General features: G+C 33.5%; 1 protein-coding gene across 14 annotated transcripts in view; it reads left to right on the top strand.

Moving 5' to 3' along the window:
- The window catches only part of LOC130902234 (rho guanine nucleotide exchange factor 18), a 102,500-nt gene that overhangs the window by 49,644 nt on the left and 33,119 nt on the right, over positions 1–19,737 (top strand). For 7 of the 14 annotated variants that reach the window (XM_057814227.1, XM_057814203.1, XM_057814193.1 and 4 more), the window contains exons 7-14: positions 1,392–1,526; positions 5,994–6,060; positions 6,515–6,626; positions 6,731–6,804; positions 8,847–8,953; positions 16,856–16,912; positions 19,105–19,348; positions 19,507–19,717. In XM_057814227.1, the coding sequence (XP_057670210.1) occupies positions 1,392–1,526; positions 5,994–6,060; positions 6,515–6,626; positions 6,731–6,804; positions 8,847–8,953; positions 16,856–16,912; positions 19,105–19,348; positions 19,507–19,717 (1,007 nt within the window). The remainder of the gene's footprint in view (positions 1–1,391; positions 1,527–5,993; positions 6,061–6,514; positions 6,627–6,730; positions 6,805–8,846; positions 8,954–16,855; positions 16,913–19,104; positions 19,349–19,506; positions 19,718–19,737) is intronic. The other 7 variants (XM_057814237.1, XM_057814251.1, XM_057814218.1 and 4 more) reach the window with 3 other exon arrangements.

The following is a 19,737-nucleotide window of genomic DNA, read 5'->3' as shown; positions in this document are numbered from 1 at the left end:
GATCGACGAGATTTTGCTCACTAAAAGTCAAAAATCTGTTTTGATAACCAGATTTAGCACAATGCGACTTTCCTACCAACGACGGATGTAAATTTGTCAAAATTTATTCATTGGGATAAGCTACTGACTATTCAAGACCTTATCGAAGAAGAAAAATGGGTCTAAGGCTTCCTTTTTCCTCATAACATTGTATCACCTCACAAGTCGCTTTTGATTGACGAGATTTTGCTCACTAAAAGTCAAAAATCTGTTTTCTAAACCAGATTTAGCACAATGCGATTTTCCTACCGACAACGGATGTAAATTTGCCAAAATTTATTCATTGGGATAAGCTACTGACTATTCAAGACCTTATCGAAGAAGAAAAATGGGTCTAAGGCTTCCTTTTTCCTCATAACATTGTATCACCTCACAAGTCGCTTTTGATTGACGAGATTTTGCTCACTAAAAGTCAAAAATCTGTTTTCTAAACCAGATTTAGCACAATGCGATTTTCCTACCGACAACGGATGTAAATTTGCCAAAATTTATTCATTGGGATAAGCTACCGACTATTCAAGACTTTATCGAAGAAGAAAAATGGGTCTAAGGCTTCCTTTTTCCTCATAACATTGTACCACCTCACACGTCGCTTTTGATTGACGAGATTTTGCTCACTAAAAGTCAATCTGTTTTGTTAACCAGATTTGATACAATGTGAATTTTCTAGAATAAAAATGTGCTATAACGTATCGAAATCATTACAAACATCAATGGAAGCCTCACAGAAATGCTTCCAGTCAAAGATAAAACTTTGTGATTAGTGCAAGAGTAGTACTATGAAAAGGGTAATTTTTAGTATCACGCCTCGTACAACAATCATTGTCGCATTTATACTGAACACACTGTTTACACCAACAATCACGATTACACTGTTTGATGCGCATTTCGATAACCAAGTTATCGTCTTCAGAGTTTCGAGGTAAACTGTTTACCTAACCAAGTGATCGCCTTCAGAGACTGCAGGTAAACTGTTTATTTGAAAAAGTGACCTTCTTTAGAGACTCAAGGTAAACTGTTTACCTAACCAAGTGATTGTATTTAGGGACCGAAGGGAAACTGTTTATATTCAGTTATCGAAACGCGCGTCAAAATGTGTGATCGTGAGTGTTAGTGTAGTGGTGTTCAGTGTAAATGTCACCAATGGTTCCGAAAATTCCAACTTAATTGTCGCATTTGTCTCCCATTTCGGTTCACTGGTTACAGTGATGAAAACACGTGTGAAATGGAAGTATCTGAACAGGACAAATGCTGTCTTCATACCTTCATTTTGTGATCAAATTTTGACAACTATTATTTAAAAAAAAATCGACACAATTAGATGTTTTGATATAATAAAAAAATCACTTTAGCTTGAACAGTGTAGTGCATGTGCTTAGCTTGGTGTCTAGGGGCCGACCCAGTGGAACTGAGAGCGAAACAGAAGAAGAAGGTAGCCGATTAGGACATGCCCACTATGATCCTCACACGATTGCACTTTTGCACCAGTAAGTAAAAGCATGCATAGGATATCACCATAAAGTAGAAATGTTTTGAATTTATTGTTACGTTTGGACGAAATCCAAATGCTGGGTCGTCTTCTAACGCTGGTCAAAAGCTAGACCAAAGTTTTGTTCAACATAAAAAATCCTATCTCGTTACAATCAAAATATAATCACATTACATCAACCAGCTGCTAGTAGGTAAACACTACAAGTATCTAGCGCCTAAATACTGATCACTACGTCTTCTATTGCTAATAATTTCGAGATATGACCAAATTATCGTTTTCAGAGACGATACTCAAGGTAAACTGTTTACTTAACCAAATTTTCGTCTTCAGAGACTCAAGATAAACAGTTTATCTGACCAAATTATCGTCTTCAGAGACGAGACTGAAGGTGAACTGTTTACCTAACCAAGTGATCGTGTTCAGACACTCAAAGTAAACTGTTTACCTGACCAAAATTATCGTCTTCAGAGACGAGACTCAAGGTGAACTGTTTACCTGACTAAATTATCGTCTTTAGAGACTCAAGGTAAACTGTTTACCACACCAAATTATCGTCTTCAGAGACTCAAGGTGAACTGTTTACCTGACTAAATTATCGTCTTTAGAGACTCAAGGTAAACTGTTTACCTCACCAAATTATCGTCTTCAGAGACTCAAGTTAAACTGTTTGTTTACCTCACCAAATTATCGTCTTCAGAGACTCAAGGTAAACTGTTTACCTCACCAAATTATCGTCTTCAGAGACTCAAGGTAAACTGTTTACCTCACCAAATTATCGTCTTCAGAGACTCAAGGTAAACTGTTTGTTTACCTCACCAAATTATCGTCTTCAGAGACTCAAGGTAAACTGTTTGTTTACCTCACCAAATTATCGTCTTCAGGGAGTTACGTATATGATCGGTTTGTTTGAAGTTTTCGAGATCGTAAAATCCTTTTATCAATGTCGGAAATTAGTATGTAAGGTTAGACCGATAAATGGATTGGTTGCTATTGGTTTTACTTTCTATTTATGAATTATACGAAATGGCAGCTCCTCTTGATTATAAAAATGTATCACATTTCATAGAAAAATAGTTACCGGTCAAAATAACCTAACCTAAACTAAAGTAAACTAACCTAACCTAACCTAACCAAAAAATGGATCCCTTCCTCGGTCTGCTTAATAATATCAAGAGACAGTTTCCAATTCGTTTTATTTATAAATCTAGCCAATAAACTGAATTATCCACCTGAAAACTCGATAAATGGATTCTATGATTTCGAAAATGCCAAACTAACGAGATCTTAAACCGGGCAGATTCGAAAGTATAGCTGTTAGTTCAATAGTGACTATGAAGACATACTACTAAAGCTAGTAGCAAATAAAATAGCTGGGCTCTCAATTTAACTCGCTAAGTTTAATATCATATGGTAAATTCGCCGACTAGTAGCTGGTATCGACTCTTTTTGAACACAAAATTCATTGAAGTCGTCACTCGTAACGATCCTTCTCATTGTCGATTGGAGATTCGAATAATGTCCGCTAGAGTTCGACGTTTGACATGTGACATACAATAGATATATAGAAGTAAAACTGAGAAATGATGACGTGGAAGTAAAAAATAATTCAAAATAACAATGTCGAAAAGACAATACACGTTCTTAATCGCCTTTCCATACAAATATGGAGAGTATAAGTAAGTTGAAGAAGCGTCCATTATTAAAAATTTCAAAATAATGTAGTAAATATAACTTAAAAGAAATTCGCCATTATGCAAAAGAGGCGCCACCCTTTGCATATACACAGATTGTTTTTCTTCTATTTACCCTCCATACATACAACAAACAGTTTTGTGGAGAAATCGTAACTTGGGATGATGTCAAATCATGCGCAATAAAAATGCCAAAAAGACATTAGGATTTAACTTTGTTATTAACGGTCCTATTAGTCTCGAAAAAAGCCATCAACAACCAATTTTCATTCCGAAACTTATCTACTAAAGTTTATCCAGAGATGACGACTTCTTCCGAACTGTCTGCTGATACGAGGGTTGCTACTTAAGCTTTGAAACAAATATTTATAATTGGATATGGCTTTGTTGTTTTTCAAAATAATCTCAATTGAGATCAATACCAGTTTGCATGGGTTTGAACCAACTCCGATTGAGGTACCTTCAAAACAAGTGAGTTGAACGCATCAACTGCTACTTAAGGTGGACATGAACCTCGAGATTTATTTTTGATCTGCGGGAATAATAGTCCAGTTATTTTTTAGGGTATTTTAAACTCCAATGTACAGAAAAATTCCTTTGTATAAACCTTTATAATGGTGTTGTGAAGAAGATGTAAAAAATCGACGAAAGATGGGTAGATAGGATGCTGGTGGTGATAAAGTCATTAGTGAGTGTAGTATATCATTTTTTAACTCCCAACCCCATGGTCCTAGATCAATTTCTCTTTCTACCCGGGTTTTCATTTGATAATATACTCAATAAATATGCTGCTTAGCTGCTGAAGAAATAAGTGGTGATAAAGGAAATTTCATAGCTGTACGTTGTCTTGTTACATCATTAAAAAAAAACAATGTTGTAACTAAAATATACTCGAGTGATTCCCTCAACAAGTTTCTGCACTTCTAGAAAAATTTGCCATGACCAGATGTAATACAACTTTTTGGAGGAGGTAAATTGAAAGTCATGATGTTTGAGAAAACACCCGATGTAAACAAAAAATATTCCAACAAAAAAATTGCTCTCGAGATGTGATTTTCAATGCCGAAATACATTTTCCACTAGTAATATAGGGTGTTCCAAATTTAGAACGATATAACCTAAAAGGTCACATTTTGGGATCCGACTAAGCTCATCATGTTAATGTGTGTTGTCAGGATTCGTTGCAAGATTTTGTAGTGTTTATGATGTTAAAAAATTTTAATATGTTCTCAAATTCTCAAATGGGACGCCACTCAATTTATTAACCTAAACGGAGAAAGGTAAAGAAATAGGGTGAGATATCTTTAGGAATAAAACTAATCGTTACGACAAAGCACAATGATTTGTATTTTAAAAAAATAAAATTTAAAGACTACAACCAATCTTGACCAAGAAATCAACAATTATTATTATTTTGATATAAAAAAAATGTTTTAATTTATTCAAATAGAGATTATGGTGAGAAAAAAATTTTGAAATTGATTATTATGAGGTATAAAAGAAAATAATGAAGTAAATTTTACAACAAAAAAATTAATATGAGTTGATCTGACCTTTAACAAAACATAAGGGCTCCCTACTTGTCAGGAGAATACAAATAGGACCATATCCGTTTTCGTTTGAACTGATGTGTGAGATCTCACATTGTCGTGGTGGAGAATGATTCGGCTTCAGAGTTTTTCGAACACTTTTGGCAAAAAAATGCTGGGGTATCACCCACATTTGATCTTTCTACATTGGAACGGTGAAGTCAAGTGTTTTTATTTGCGAGAACAACTTTTGGTGGATTTGGTTCATCTTGGAAGACCCATACAATCGATTATTATTTAGATTCGAATCCATGAGTCTGTCACGAACTTATAAACGTCTTTTGGAGCACTGCGATTGCAGCTTTTCAACTTTTCTTCGTACTAATCGACACCAGCTTTTTTTGAGCATTTTTCTAATTATGCCGTATCCAATGCGAACGTACCTTTTTTACGCACAGCATTGATGTTTTCTGGCGCTTCAGCCTATTTTAGACCACCTTTACCTTATTCATCTTGTAGCGTACTGCGACCACGATTAAATTCTGAAAACCAATGAACCACAGTGATTCCATATGGTGCTTCTTCACCAAAAGTCCAAGTGAGTTGATCGGCATACTGCTGTTGGTTAAATCCACGTCGAAAGCCCTAAAAAATCATCGCACGAAAATGTAAACAACTCAAATAGCACTCGTATAACACGTTCTGAGTACGTCCACCATTAAAAATTGCAAAATTTATGATGTCAATGTCATATTTGACATATTCACATCAGTGCTGCCATATCTCAAAACTTAAGTAGCAACCCTCGTATTTATTTAAAATATACAATAATTTCGATTAAATTTTGAATGCAATATTGAAATCTTTTTACATTGAAAATCTTTTTGTAGCTCGTAAAAATTTTTGCATGCACTTAGTTCCTATTAAATCAACACTCTGTATATGATTATTATAATAATTATAATGTGGTGGTATACAACATTCTGGTTAATTAAATCGATGCTAAATTCGTTAAAACCGTAGATTTATTTCAATAATGTTACTTAAAATCATCTACAGAGTGTCCCTTCTAAAAAACGTTTCCAAAAATGAACCAATTTGGTTCAAAAATGTACTAGTCTGATTTTAAATAGAAGTATCGTTGAAATTTGAAAAAAAATGCATATTTCAAACAATATTATTCGATTATTATTTCAATATAAGAATTTTTTTTGGAAAATGTATTTACGTGAATGTTTTCAGCGCTCCTTATGAATTACATGCTGAAAAAAGAAGAAAGCGGGGAAGTTTATTTTTCAGAAAAAAGAAGGTGAGATAAGATTTATTTATAGGCGTTTATCATTGTTATAATTAGTTGTCTCATAAAACTACTTTCCTTCGTACCAGGATCCATTCCATCAACTACATTTTCTCATTATTATATTCGAAATTTCAAATCTCAGGATCATTTAGTACTGGTCCTTTCTGTCAATCCAACTGTTAAATATTAAAGAAACTTGTGGACCGGTTTTAGTGTCATCGTACTTCTTCAGCGCGTGATCTCAAATACTGAACGTGATTTATTTTACATTAATTTTAGTGATTTTTATTGTAATATGGCTGATACAGTTTAGTGTAAAAAAAATTCAATCGTTAGATCAAATTTTTCAATAAATATGCTTATAAGTAGATAACGTTCTTGGACCTTCTAACTGTCCTGGATATTCAACTTTTTTCTTCATTTGTGTCAAAATAATGTTAATAATGTTCATGTTATAATTTAGGACAAGTCCAAGAAACTGGCACATCAATGGGTGACTGGATGTTTCGGCAATTCGCAAATATGTGACGTTTGCACTAAATTATTAAGCAATAAGCCCGCCCTCTACTGTGAAAGTGAGTATATCATTAAAAATATCAATATCGTCAAAGTTCTAATGTTTAATTAGTAGGTTTATATAATCAGACACCCTGTATATATTTGAATTATTTAATTTTAGGCTGTGGTACTACAGTGCATCAGAATACATGTAAGGACAATATTCAAGAATGTGTTAAGATAAAAAACGCAAAGGTAAGCAACAATGTCTTCATAATAATCCGGTATCTCAGAAACTATTCGCTCCGTAAAGACTAGTATAAGTGACCAGAAGAAGATATATTGTAGTATTCCTAATACGTCTTTTCAAAATTTTCTATTTTCTATATTTTTAACTACCACAATCAATTGTCTTATCACTACATTTTCATTAAAAAAAATTCACATTCTATTCCATTTTTTTTAAATTCACTTTATATTCAAAAATTCTAACCTAATTTTTCCATTTTCACTGAGGTGCCTCCAAAACGGCCTCTTTTTGGTTTGAAAAAAAATTGGGAACAAATAGAATTCACTAGGTACGAAATCAGGGCTGTATAGTGGTTTGGCCTATCAACTCGCATCTTTTGGTTTGTTAAAAATCCAATTATTTGGTCAGCGGTGTCAATACGAATAAAGTTTCGCCTCTCCATTAACTTCTTCTGAATTTCTTCTGGCAAACAAATAATAGTTAGCCATTCAATGTCCTTAGAATTTGGCACTTTGGCTCAAAACTATGGACGAATTTAGATAAGATTTATAACCAGACAAAAAGGGTGACTTGGTTCCTCTGCCGGATCGATACCGCATGATGACTTTAACCGACTCATTGTTCTTGACCTCGGGACTTCCGAGTGGAAAGCTCTGGGTAAAGGTCAAAGCAACCTTAGGATCTAGAGCACTAGATGAAGCACCAGTCAGAGTTTCGATATAGGTAGAAACAGGGGCTTTGAGGGTAGTAGGTTCCATGGTCTCTGATTGTTCTGAGCCCTCGGGGAAAAGAGAAAGGTTTGTCGCAACACCTGATTAAGGCTCAGGTACCATTTAGTAGTAAGTTCCATGTACCCCGATTGCTCTGAGTCCTCAGAGAAAGAACAGAGTTTGTCATGGTCCCTGCTCTTGTAGAGCCTTTGGAATTTCGTCAGGTTTTCCGCAGGTATTATTCGCGACACCTAATTAGGGCTCAGGTACCAATTTGGATCAATCCCATAAAAATGGAGCATCCTTCCTACCAGGCCGATAGACCCCATCACCAAGGTCAAGGTCTAACGGCTCATTGGGGGGGCTATATTATGTATTGAGTCGAGTTATGAAAAAGTATTATAGAAAAATAATGAAAGAGAGAATACAAGATGAATATCGAACATTTAGAAAAAAAATTTAATCAAAAGCAAGAATATTAGTAAAAAAACAAAATAAAAATATATTAGACATTATTAAGACCAGTATGTACGCCATGAAAACAGTACACCATGGAAACAGTGCTCCATGGAAACTATACGCCATGGAAACAACTATCATAAATAAAAAGAAAGAAGAACACCTGAAGATAATCGAGAGAAAATACTAAGAACTATACTCGGACCACATATTACAGAAGATAGAGAGAGAGAAGATTGAAGGAAATAAAGAAATAGAAGAAGAACTGGGAGGAGAAAATATATTAAGGTATGTAAAAGCACGAATACTGAATTAGACAGGATACCTCATAAGAAGGGAACCTACAGAAACAGTGAGGAGGATATCTCTATGGCCAAGAGGCAGAGGTAGACCAAGAAATACCTGGAGAAACCAAATTGAAGAAGATACCAGAATTCTTGAAATTGGAAAGAATGGAGAAAGCTTACAAACGAAACTAGGACCAACAAAAATCTATACCAAAAAAACAAAGGGAGTAATTCACCCCAATAATGGGATATATAGACGTCCCAAACGCTAGCCATAATCCAAGAGATTAAATGGCATGATGATAATGATGATTACACAGTGTTCATGTATCAACCCAATTGTTATAAGCCATTGCACATTTCAATTAACTGCGAAATTTCGTGGTTGAGGTTATGTTGAACACTGTAAAGTTTACACCGGAAATGTTGGTGACATTCAAAAGCAGACAGTGTTGCCATTGTAACAAATATACAAAGCAAAATTAGTATAATCGTTGACTTTTAAAATCAAGCCTTTTTATTGGGCTATTTTTAGTATTAAAAGTTTTTGAGATACAGCAAGTTCCTTGTTTCATTCTCCTTTTTTTTTAGAGTACAAGTAAGTTGTCAGGATTCGCTGCACCGTTGACGAATGCGAAAAATTCAATATCCAAACGTGGATCCGCCTCAATACCTGGTTCTCAAAATACTCCCGCTAGGTAAACTTTTTTTTTTTATAAATTCATATCTGTAATTTTTTTACATGGACACAGATAAAACATTGGGTTTTAGCAAAGGGTGAACTATTTAATTGGCAAAAAAATGAGTTGATTTTTTTTAATGTGTAGAAGGTTTGTAATTGTTGACTTAGGCAAAATTGGTTAGATTTTTAGTAGAATAGGCGTTATTGGGCATGAAAGATAAAGTACTTGAAGTTGAAATGATATTGAGAAGATATATCTCAGAAAAAGTTATTTATTTATCTATTATTGAAGCAAATTAAAAATTTGCTTAAATCATATGTTTTTGATTGAATATTCATCAGTAGAAAAATTTCTGTAGCCTCGTAATATTAATAAAATATTTATCAATAATTTTTCTTTGTGATGTTGTGTCCCACCAGAGTAACAACCGCCACCTGGTACTGATTCAATTTTTTGAACCCTGTAACGTTCCACCATTTTTTTTTTCCATCTATCCCCCAAAGATTTTATTTTGCGCATAGATTACTTAAAGATTTTATAGTTACACTTTTGGCTATACCAAGACAGCTCTAGACTCAGTGGTGGATTTGTCGATCTGAATTCATTTCGTCATCCACCTTTTCTTGTAGAACTCTAGCGCAAGCCTGCAAGTACAAAATTTCACTATTTTCTCTTTAAATAATAACATACTTTACTGTCATATACAATCTAAATAACGTAGCCCATGTCATTCAAGTGACAGATGCCTGTTGACAAGAATATTCATATTTACTCACTCACTAACGATAATTAACACCATAATGATACTCCTAACCTAACCTAACTTTGTTGGTTAATGCTCAGAATAATTCTGTGGTAGTTGATTTTTTGGAGTCAAGAGTTTCTTCTCTGTCCTGGTCTTCTATGACCATATATTTCGCCTTATAGAACTCGCTACTGCAAGCCATATCAATTTTAGTTCCTTGTTATATGATCCAGTTTTCTTTTATTGTTATTATTGATTTACTTATTTTATTGTTCAGTCTTCGTAGTGCTACATAATTGGCAATTGTCCCAAACGGCCTTGAAGGCTATTTTATGCACTTTCTAGTGTGGTAGTGCAAAAAAACCTCTAAAATCACTAACAGAAACAAAGTAACCCTAATATGGCTGCCAGTGGCAAACACTCTATATCTAGGACCAATGCCTCATGAGATACAGTCTTACTGGTATAACCTCACTTCCCCGGCAGGAGACTCTTCCTTAGGAAATGGTAATCGGCCTCAGATAAAGTATTTAAATAATTGGTACTCAGATGAGGTGAACAGTCTATATTAAATTGGACACCACCAGCTTTTTAACGAATAACGATAAAAATGAATAAAAAAAGGTGGAATTAATTAAACCATCCACGGACACAATTTCCCAAATTAATGTTCATTGCTGTGAACAATAAAAGTTTCGGCAACAAATAAAATACTAAATTAGCATTAACTGCGTATCCCAAAGAGGACAACGAACAAAAGCAGTTATAAATTAAAAACAACTCAGATTTATTTATATATTGAAGATAAGACTGGAACTTATCTATGGAAATCCGGGATGGTTGCAGCCCTCAACTGAATTCTCAATGGTTGGAGTTGAATTGAATTTTTTTCTTGTGGGAAAAAAATAAAATGAGGGAGGAAACTCGAACTCAGATGGAAATAACTAAAGAAGGAACAAGTAGGTAGAATAGATTTGAATGAAAAGAAACTTATGCTCTAAGATATAATTAAACAGGAATCTGTTCTATTCTAATCGTTCTGTTCACCAAATAAATAGAAAATAAGAATTTGTATGAAAACTATCGTACAAAATTTGCTTAAAACAAAAGGAAATCGATAAAGATAATTGGAATTTTTTGAGCACATTAAAAAAAGCAAAGAAAAATTTACCAGTGAATATAAACCACAAATTTATTGAAATTTACTTTGATTCAAAGTGTCGGTAGATAGAGGACGATTTAGCATACATTCCGAGGTTTTATTTAATTTCTGGATGGAGTGGAAGGTCGATAACAAATTAATTTCTTCAAAAACTCGAATGTTAAAATAAATAAATTAAAAGTGACTGCTGTGCCACAATACGTGAACAAAGGAATATTCAAAATATTTGAAGAAAAACTTAACAAGCCGAACGGCATGTTACACTGGAGAAACATTCCAGGTCTGTATAATCCAAAAGATTCATAACCATAAGACGTCTGAGGAACTTCTCGAGATATCAATAAAGGACATTAAAGTTGTGGTTGGTTTTCTGATCTATCACCTTAAGACGATGGGCATGGAAGATTCTACGAGCAGGAGAGATTTATCCTTCCCATTTCCTCAAAAAGATTATATTCTTCAAAGAAACAGTGCTAAAACTTTAAACATAAAACACCCATAAAAATATGCTGCTTTGGAAGGTATGTACGTATATTGTAAGCAGAGCAATGAGATGCAGAGTCTTCTAAGTATAGATGCAGATTTGCCAAAACGACTCTCGGAACAATCTACAATAACAGAAGCTTCCAGTTTATTCATTCATTCTACGGATTCTTTTCAATAATCGTCAAGTTTCATTGGTAACCAATTTCAGTATCTTATTGTCATCTAAGTATTTTCCTTATACTCGTATAATATTCGAATCAAAAAATTTGTAAATAGATTACTTTTTCTGAAATACCTTTTGATTAAATTCTATTAGAATCCCGCATTTCTATCTGAGTACTTTTACAGTTTATATAAATGTGGATGGACTATTTCGGATATATTTTCAATACAACCAATCCATTTGAGCAGGAATGAGTAGTAGCAAATCGAATTATAAATTATTTTTATATATTATTATCCGGAATGGTCGCAAAGTTAATATTTATCAATAAAAATACTTATCTGATATTTTTTGTTAATTTTTTTAGTTATTAACTGATTTTAACCACTGGCAATAATACTTTCTCGTCATTCGAACCGTGTATTATCATTATATATTATAAAATAAAACTTTTTTCATTAATTATTTCTGTGATTGATAAAACTGAATTTACTACAAGTCCGGAATAGATCTAAAATATTTTCACAATAAATGTTTTTTCTCTATTCATAATTTGTTGAAAATAAATCCCAATATTTTTGTGAAAGCTCAATACTACTTTGCATTTCCGCTATATGAAATTTCCAGCTTAATCATTTGGTTGATTTTTTTAACAAAATTTTGATAAACATTAACTTTTATCCTAGTAAGTATTGTTCGATAATTCTTTGTTAACGTTTTCATCGACTATGAAAAATGTCTGTGTATAAATTTGATTTCCCACCCTCACAAACATTCCAATCTACAAAAACCACACACCTGTATTCTTCGCTTGGCTTGATATACCTTAAATGTTGTGTTGCCTTGCTTTGTAGCTTTTCATTGCCGATAATTTGAGTTAAAATTGCATTTAAATAACCGCAACACTAACTGGACGCTTCGTTAATTTAAAAAATGATGAAATTCTAACCTCAATGTGAATAAAAAACATTGTTTATGCCTTATTTTGGTTATTTAAATGCTTACAAATGCGATAGGGTGTCGTTGCTAGATTTTTTTGTTAAAAATTATTTAATGTTATGTATGTAGTAATTTGACAAATAATTTATAGGTGCCAGTTTCCAAATTAACTTAAATATTGTAATAGGCTGGGGAAAAAATAATGACAGTTCTTTATAATAGATGGCGTATGTTGTATATCTCTAGTAATACTTATCCAATTCCATAGGAAGTTTGGTAGTTGTCCAGGAAAGGCTCATCGAAAATTTTGTAGTGTCTATACTGATTAATGCTTAAATTAATATTAGTCTCAGAATTGGTTTTTGCTCTATTTCGATTTTACAGAATATCCGTTGAAGAATCGGATGGTATTTTTCACACATATGTGATAGACCGACATATTTCAACTTGCAACATCTCTTAAAACAATTTTTGTAAACGTGAGACAATGATAGACAATGATAAATGTGACATGTCCAAAAGAGGTTGGTCCCAACCCACAAATGCTTCACTAACAGTTGGAAACTGTTTTACGTAAAGAAATTTGCTCTTTGGTGGGCTTGGAAGGGTATTATGTCTCACGAGCTATAACCTAACACGGAAACAAAACATTTTTTGTTTCTTAATAATTTTTATTTTTCAACATAGTCTCTTTTTAAGTCTACAAACTTGAACCCTTCAAATAATAGTCCCCACAAAATAAGCATAGGCATATCTGCTGAATATGATGGGTGGTTGAATCGTTTTCACAGCTTTCTCCTCATAATCAGTACCATTGGATGGCTTCATATTGAAACCCAAGTGTTAATTCGAAGTCTCTCAAAGAAATTAATATTTTTGCTCTACTACCAAACGCATAACCAGAGATGTTTTAGATCCAATTGCTTCACTTGAAGCGATTTTAAGAGAATTATGACTTTTTGAGAGATTCCAAAAAGCAGGTACTATCACAACACGAATTGTTGGATCCACCAAAAATATGAAGTGATTAAACAACTCGGTTGAATCATTATTATCATCGTGTTCCTATATTTCCTGAACGGAACCATCACTCACATCTTCTGCCTCAAATTTCAAATATATTATTCATTCAAATCAATAGTTCGATGTATAGTTTTATCCTGGAGAGAGAAAGGACTGAATAATATCCAATATTCAAAGTCATTAAAATAGGATTTTCTTGTTTTGTTTCATTTTTGAAATAAACAAAGGTTGTCTGAAACCTAACAAAGAAACAAAATATTTTTTTCATAATTTTCATTTTGTAAGTCTATATACTTACTACAATGACAACGCCCCCTTCTGATGAAACTCTCTCTACTGCGAGTGAAAGTTTGAGGTTAGAAAATAAGAAAAAATTGCTGGGAGTTACATATAATGATTACGGTAGGTGGTCAACCAACTAGAAGTCTAAACCGTGAATTTTAGTCAAGGTAATCACCAAAGTGAGATGGTTCGTTGTTCTATTGGAAAAATAATTTCTTTTTCATCAAATGCGGTAGTTATTTTGCAATTTCTCCCTTTATTTCGTCAATCAATTATGTATAATACTCCCCTTTTATTGTTACACCTTTTTGAATATAATCGATCCCATTAATATCCCAAAATACGGTCGACATCACTATTCATTTTGCTTACACCATCTCAACAAGGCCCGGTTGTAGCATTTTTTGGTCATCCTGAAGGCTCGAGATCAGTCAAATGATGGTACAGAGTCTCCGCTCACAGTTTCTACCCTATCTTCCATTTACTTAGGCGTATTGCCTTTCAAAAACATATATTTAATGACAGCTCGGTTGTCCAATAGAAACTAGACGTCAAAATGGCTGAAATGTTAGTTCATGCGCAAATATATTTCTCTACTGATTCATTACATCTTCAGGTTGAGGTTGAAAACTTTTTAGACAACTCTCGTATCTTAATGACTAGTTAAAAATTGATAGCACAGGCAGTATACCCCCTGACTTTGCTGTCTCTACAAAATTCTCTTATCAGTGTAACCTTGAAAGAGTTCTGTAAAAATTACTTGGATCAGTTGTTGTCAGTAACCCCAGTAATTCTACAATAACGGAATTATGGTTTTGGTAATAAAGTGGCAAAAAATTATCGATGAGATCATATCATATCATATATCATTGATAGCTGCTTTAAAGTCCATATTAGTAATTTCATTTTGATCTATATCAAAAACAGAATTACTTTTTCCCCAACTTATATATATGGATATGAACCAACAACCAGGGAGGCTCTAAGGACTAGTATAATAATTGTTCTTGGTTTAGAGTGGAAATAAACAGAGTGTTCCAACCAATAGCTAAAAGAATTATTAGAATATTTAAAAAATTGCTAATATTAAGATTATCATTATATAATAGAAAGGAAACAATATCGAAAAAGAAAAAATTAATTTTCTTGCCAACTATCATTTTATTGAAACTAGACTAATACACCGTTGCCAATGTTATTCACTGATAGAAATAATTATACGGTGACAGATTTTAACCTCATTTTTTATAAGATTGTTTCTAAGATTTTATAATGTGAAATATCTTGGAAATGGCACCTATTGAATTGATATTGCAAAAAAAGGTAAATAAAAAATAATCAAATATCGGTAAATATTGAAAAATTTGGGTTTGTGGTTAATGTGCTGCCTCTTCCCTGCCCCTCCCTTTAGGAGGAGCCAACTATGCTATTCGCCGTGGCGAAGGGTCGCAACTAAACTGGGAGTAAAGTAAGTTTTCGACTTACCTCACAACCACCATTTAACTGTTTTCCGATATTTTTCACATCTTTATTTCTCGACTCCTTACTTTTTTAGCGAACATCATTTGTTGTGTTGAAATTCTTCAGTAATTCTGCAGTCATCCGGCTCGTAAACTTGGACTTGTAGTTACAGTTGCTCGCAACTGAGTTTGCACCACAAAAAGAATCTAAATTTATACCATACACAAATGAAACTATCAAGTAGGGGATCCCCAAAAGTTTTCAAAAAAGTTATTCAAACCTAACTTATTTTTATACGTTGATTAAAGTTTCAGATGATCTTGATTTCTTAGTGTTCACGTTGGTTCTCTTTTTGTGCAAACCCAGTTGATAACATTCATCTTAGTCTATATAATCAATTTTCTAATAAATTTTAGTCTCTTTTTTTTACGCTGTAAATTCTATATTTTTTATTTTAAAATTTTTCTATATATTGCGACACGCTATTTTGCTTTCAAGCATGACCTTTCTCTTTCCTCCCTCTACTCAACGCATATCAATGTCAATTATGTGACAGTTGGCAGATCGTTTTTCATAATGACACATTGAATATCTCCATTTTGACATATTTTTCAAAAAATTAAACACGGCAAGAATTTTTTAATTTGCTTCTACTGCAAATTCATTGAAGAATTCTATCCTAAAGAAAATCTGTGGGGTATGCTTTTAACCTAAAAAATTCCATTCTAACGGTGCTACATTTTTATGTTATTTTGTGTGGAGCTAAAATAATAAAACTGGAAGCAATCCGATGATACAGATGAAGTTTGTAGCTAAAAATAATAGAATTGTGTGACAGATGACGTTTGGTATAGATTGGAGCTAAAATTTTTAAAACTGGAAAAATTATGGTGTCACAGATGACGTTTGGTATAAAGTGGAGCTATAATTAATAAAAATTGAAACATTCCGTTGTCACAAATGACGTTTTACATAAAGAGGAGCTAAAATTAATAAAACTGGAAACAATACGATGTTACAGACGACGTTTGGTATAAAATGGACCTAAAATTAATAAAACTGGAAACATGCCGGTGTCACAGATGAAATTTAGTACAAAATGGAGCTACAAAGAAAAAAAGTGGAAACATTTTCAGTGTGACAGATGGCGTTTTACATAAAGTGGAGCTGAAATTAATAAAACTGGAAACATGCCGGTCTCACAGATGAAGTTTAGTACAAAATGGAGCTACAAAGAAAAAAAGTGGAAACATTTTCAGTGTGACAGATGGCGTTTTACTTAAAGTGGAGCTAAAATTAATAAAACTGGAAACATGCCGGTGTCACAGATGACGTTTTGTCGTAAAGTATATCTATCAAACAAAAGATGTAGTTGAAATCAACAGCGCTAATGTCGATACAAACTTAGATATCCAATGAATAATAGATAATAATTCTTCTGTTTAATAAATTTTTATTCTGTTTGATATATTTGTCTAAAATCTGTCAATATGTCAACGAATTGATTCCACATCTACAACATACCAATGTATATTCACATTGATACAACTATTATTTTTGGTTTCTCTATTTATTTGTATATTAGACCTGAGCTTTATTAGGCAAGTTGATCACTTTGAGTTATGTCAGTTTTTTAAATTTCGTTTTGCTTTTCAGTCAGATACTTTACGATGATAAGGATAACAGTTCGCATGGACAACATGATTCCGCCAGGTAACTATTTTATGCACTAAAATAACCAATTAAATCTTTAAAAAAAGGAGGGAAAAATTTTCTCACTCTCACCTTTTTACCCGTTTTTTGCTTTTAGCTTTATAGATATTTTGTTTAATCACATTTTTGAATCACCATTTTCAATTTTTGCACCAGTGTAACAAAATTTTTGTTCGCAAAATATCATACCTCCCAGATCTAACCACTTATATTTTAAAAAATCCCATTTTATCCATCTACATATTTTTATGTGAAAAGCAACCACAAGATTGTAGATTGAGTGGTGCCTGCTGTATGTTGTAGTGCGTAAGCCTTGGTAGCTAATTCCACAGGCTTGCACTTCTCCAAAGAAAGGAATCCCGATAAATAAAGTTCTGGGCGTCTGCCTCGGTGTCGCTTGTCGAGTAGGTCTTGCCAAAACTGCTCGGTCACGTGACTATTCTAGGAAATATTGCTTCCAACATCAACACCCAACAAGCGAATTTTTGGTGATGGTTATATTTTATTTCCAGCTAAGATCAAATCCTGAGCTGCAATGCCATTCCTCTTTGTAAAAATAGCAGCCCTTGCCTTTGCTGCAGTCGATAAATGAGAATCGTACGACAAACCGTACGATTCTTATTTATTTAGAAGGGTGTCATGGTAAACTCTGTCACAAGCCATCGATATGTCCAGTGCTATTGCTCTGGATTCTCCAATGATTAGGACTACAGCAATCAGATGCTAGTTGTTGGGAACCGTCCTTTCTTCTCTTATACATAATAGTGAATCAATTCGATTGGTGGTATTTAATCGAGACTGGTGGCTTTATTGATGTCCAAGCCTTTGAAAAGTATTGCCCCATCTTGGTGTCGAAACTCTATTTCAGGAATCGATGAACTAACTCTAAGCTAGGTAGTAGTTTTTCTCGTGAAGCAAACAAGTCCGTCTTCTTTTTTGTGGCTACTGCGATTGACCCATCTTCAGTCAACAGTGGAATTTTCGACTTACAAAAGTCTTGGCTCACTGTTTTTGTTTTAGATCAGAAGAAACTTGATCCATTTAGGCAATTGAGAAATTTGTTTTTCATTCTCTCATTAAATCGTTCTCTGCAAGCATCTGTGTTCTGCTTGCAGGTATTTCTCGACATTAGGATTCGAGCGCCATTTGCGATAAGCACCATTTTTGTTGACATTGCTTTAATGCAGTTTTATCAAACCATAGATTGTTATCTGCAAAGGATTGAGGAATATAGGTTTCCATACCTACCAAAATGACTTCTCTGAAATCTTTTGTACAGCTTGTACACACTGAAGGGTCATTAGAATTGAAGCAAACATCATTTCAAGGAAACATGAAAAGAAAATCCTTTAGATGCTTACAAATAATACCAAACTTTAAGTGGCGTAGGTAAATCCTGAGTTTGGATTTCTAGTCGCTATCAAGAGTGATACATTTCATACGCAGATCATCATAACTTTTCAATACCTTTTCTCCCAAACAAATTGTCTTTGATTCAAATATTAGACTTCTTCATTGGAACGAAATCTTTTTCTGTATTCTGAAGTCTACAAAGACTAGTGATCACTAGAGGGTCAGATCTGAAGAATACACTGGGGGGTCGAGCAATTTTTTTCTAATTTGACTACGATTTGTATAAATTTGTGAAAATTTTTGCATCTGATAGTTTTAACTTTTTCGAGATCGTTGATCGACAAAATACTATGCGCGTACCAAAGTATGAATGCCATAACCTTACCAACTGATAGTTGGGTCTTCGGGAGGCTTTCACCAGCCAGTGTTCATGTTTATTTCTGTTATACAGCTCCAAAAAGCGCTTTATATGGTCGTTATGTAGTTTTAGATCAGAGGTAAGGAAACTTGGCACATATTTGAAGAAAAGTTTTCTCATGAACCATTGTCCATTCAAAATAGTAAATGCACCTTCTTCATTTCCACCAATGTTTCTCGCATCTTCAATTTGCGATAATATTGAAACATTTTTTTGAAATTTTTTTGTCATTTTTGGATTTAAAGGATGAACATCGTCGGTGATTTTTCGTGGTAGTTTTTGATAATTTTGTTGGGACTGAACCAAACGTAAAATTTTCCAGCTTGATACCAACAACAACTCCGAAGACTTTTTGATTGATCTAATATCTAGAGACAATTCCATTCCATATTTATTCAATCAGTATTTTTTTGAATTTTAGTTACCCCGATGATGTTCCAATAGTACCTTTGGAGTTCCTGTCTGATTCACCATTAACTGCTGCTGATTTATGTTCGGATTACAGTTTGGGATTACATGAACCAGAACCGGATTCGTGGTCACCTTATGTTGGCAAAGATATATCCAGGAAATTGAAAGAAAAAGAAGTCAAACGTCAAGAACATATCTACGAATTCATATTAACTGAAAAGCATCACTGTATGACACTGTTAGTGATGCAGAAAGTGAGTAATCAGATTATTAAAAAGTAATTTTTAAAATTCGAGTTATGTGAAGAAAAATCCAGAACATTCTAAAAATTGTAAATTGTGTTTTTTGTAATAATAAAGTTTTTAACAACAGATTTTCAAAAGTAAAATCTTTCTTTGATTTTTTATTGTAGATCTTCGTCGAAGGATTACATAAATATTTTCAATTAGGACCGAATTTGGAAAGAATGTTCCCGAGGCTAATTGATTTGACTGAATTACATTTAGGATTCTTAGCGAGACTAAGACAGAGACAACGAGAATGTCCCGTCGTTTCTTCCATTGCTGATATTTTATTGGAAACGTTTTCTAATAATCACGCTGCAAAACTGAAATCAGCCTATGGTAAGTCGTATCACTCTTTT

The sequence above is a fragment of the Diorhabda carinulata genome, chromosome 1, assembly GCF_026250575.1.
Source record: "Diorhabda carinulata isolate Delta chromosome 1, icDioCari1.1, whole genome shotgun sequence".
NCBI lineage: Eukaryota > Metazoa > Arthropoda > Insecta > Coleoptera > Chrysomelidae > Diorhabda > Diorhabda carinulata.
The sequence above is the reverse complement of the archived record's forward strand: the minus strand, read 5'-3'. Positions and strand labels throughout refer to the sequence as shown.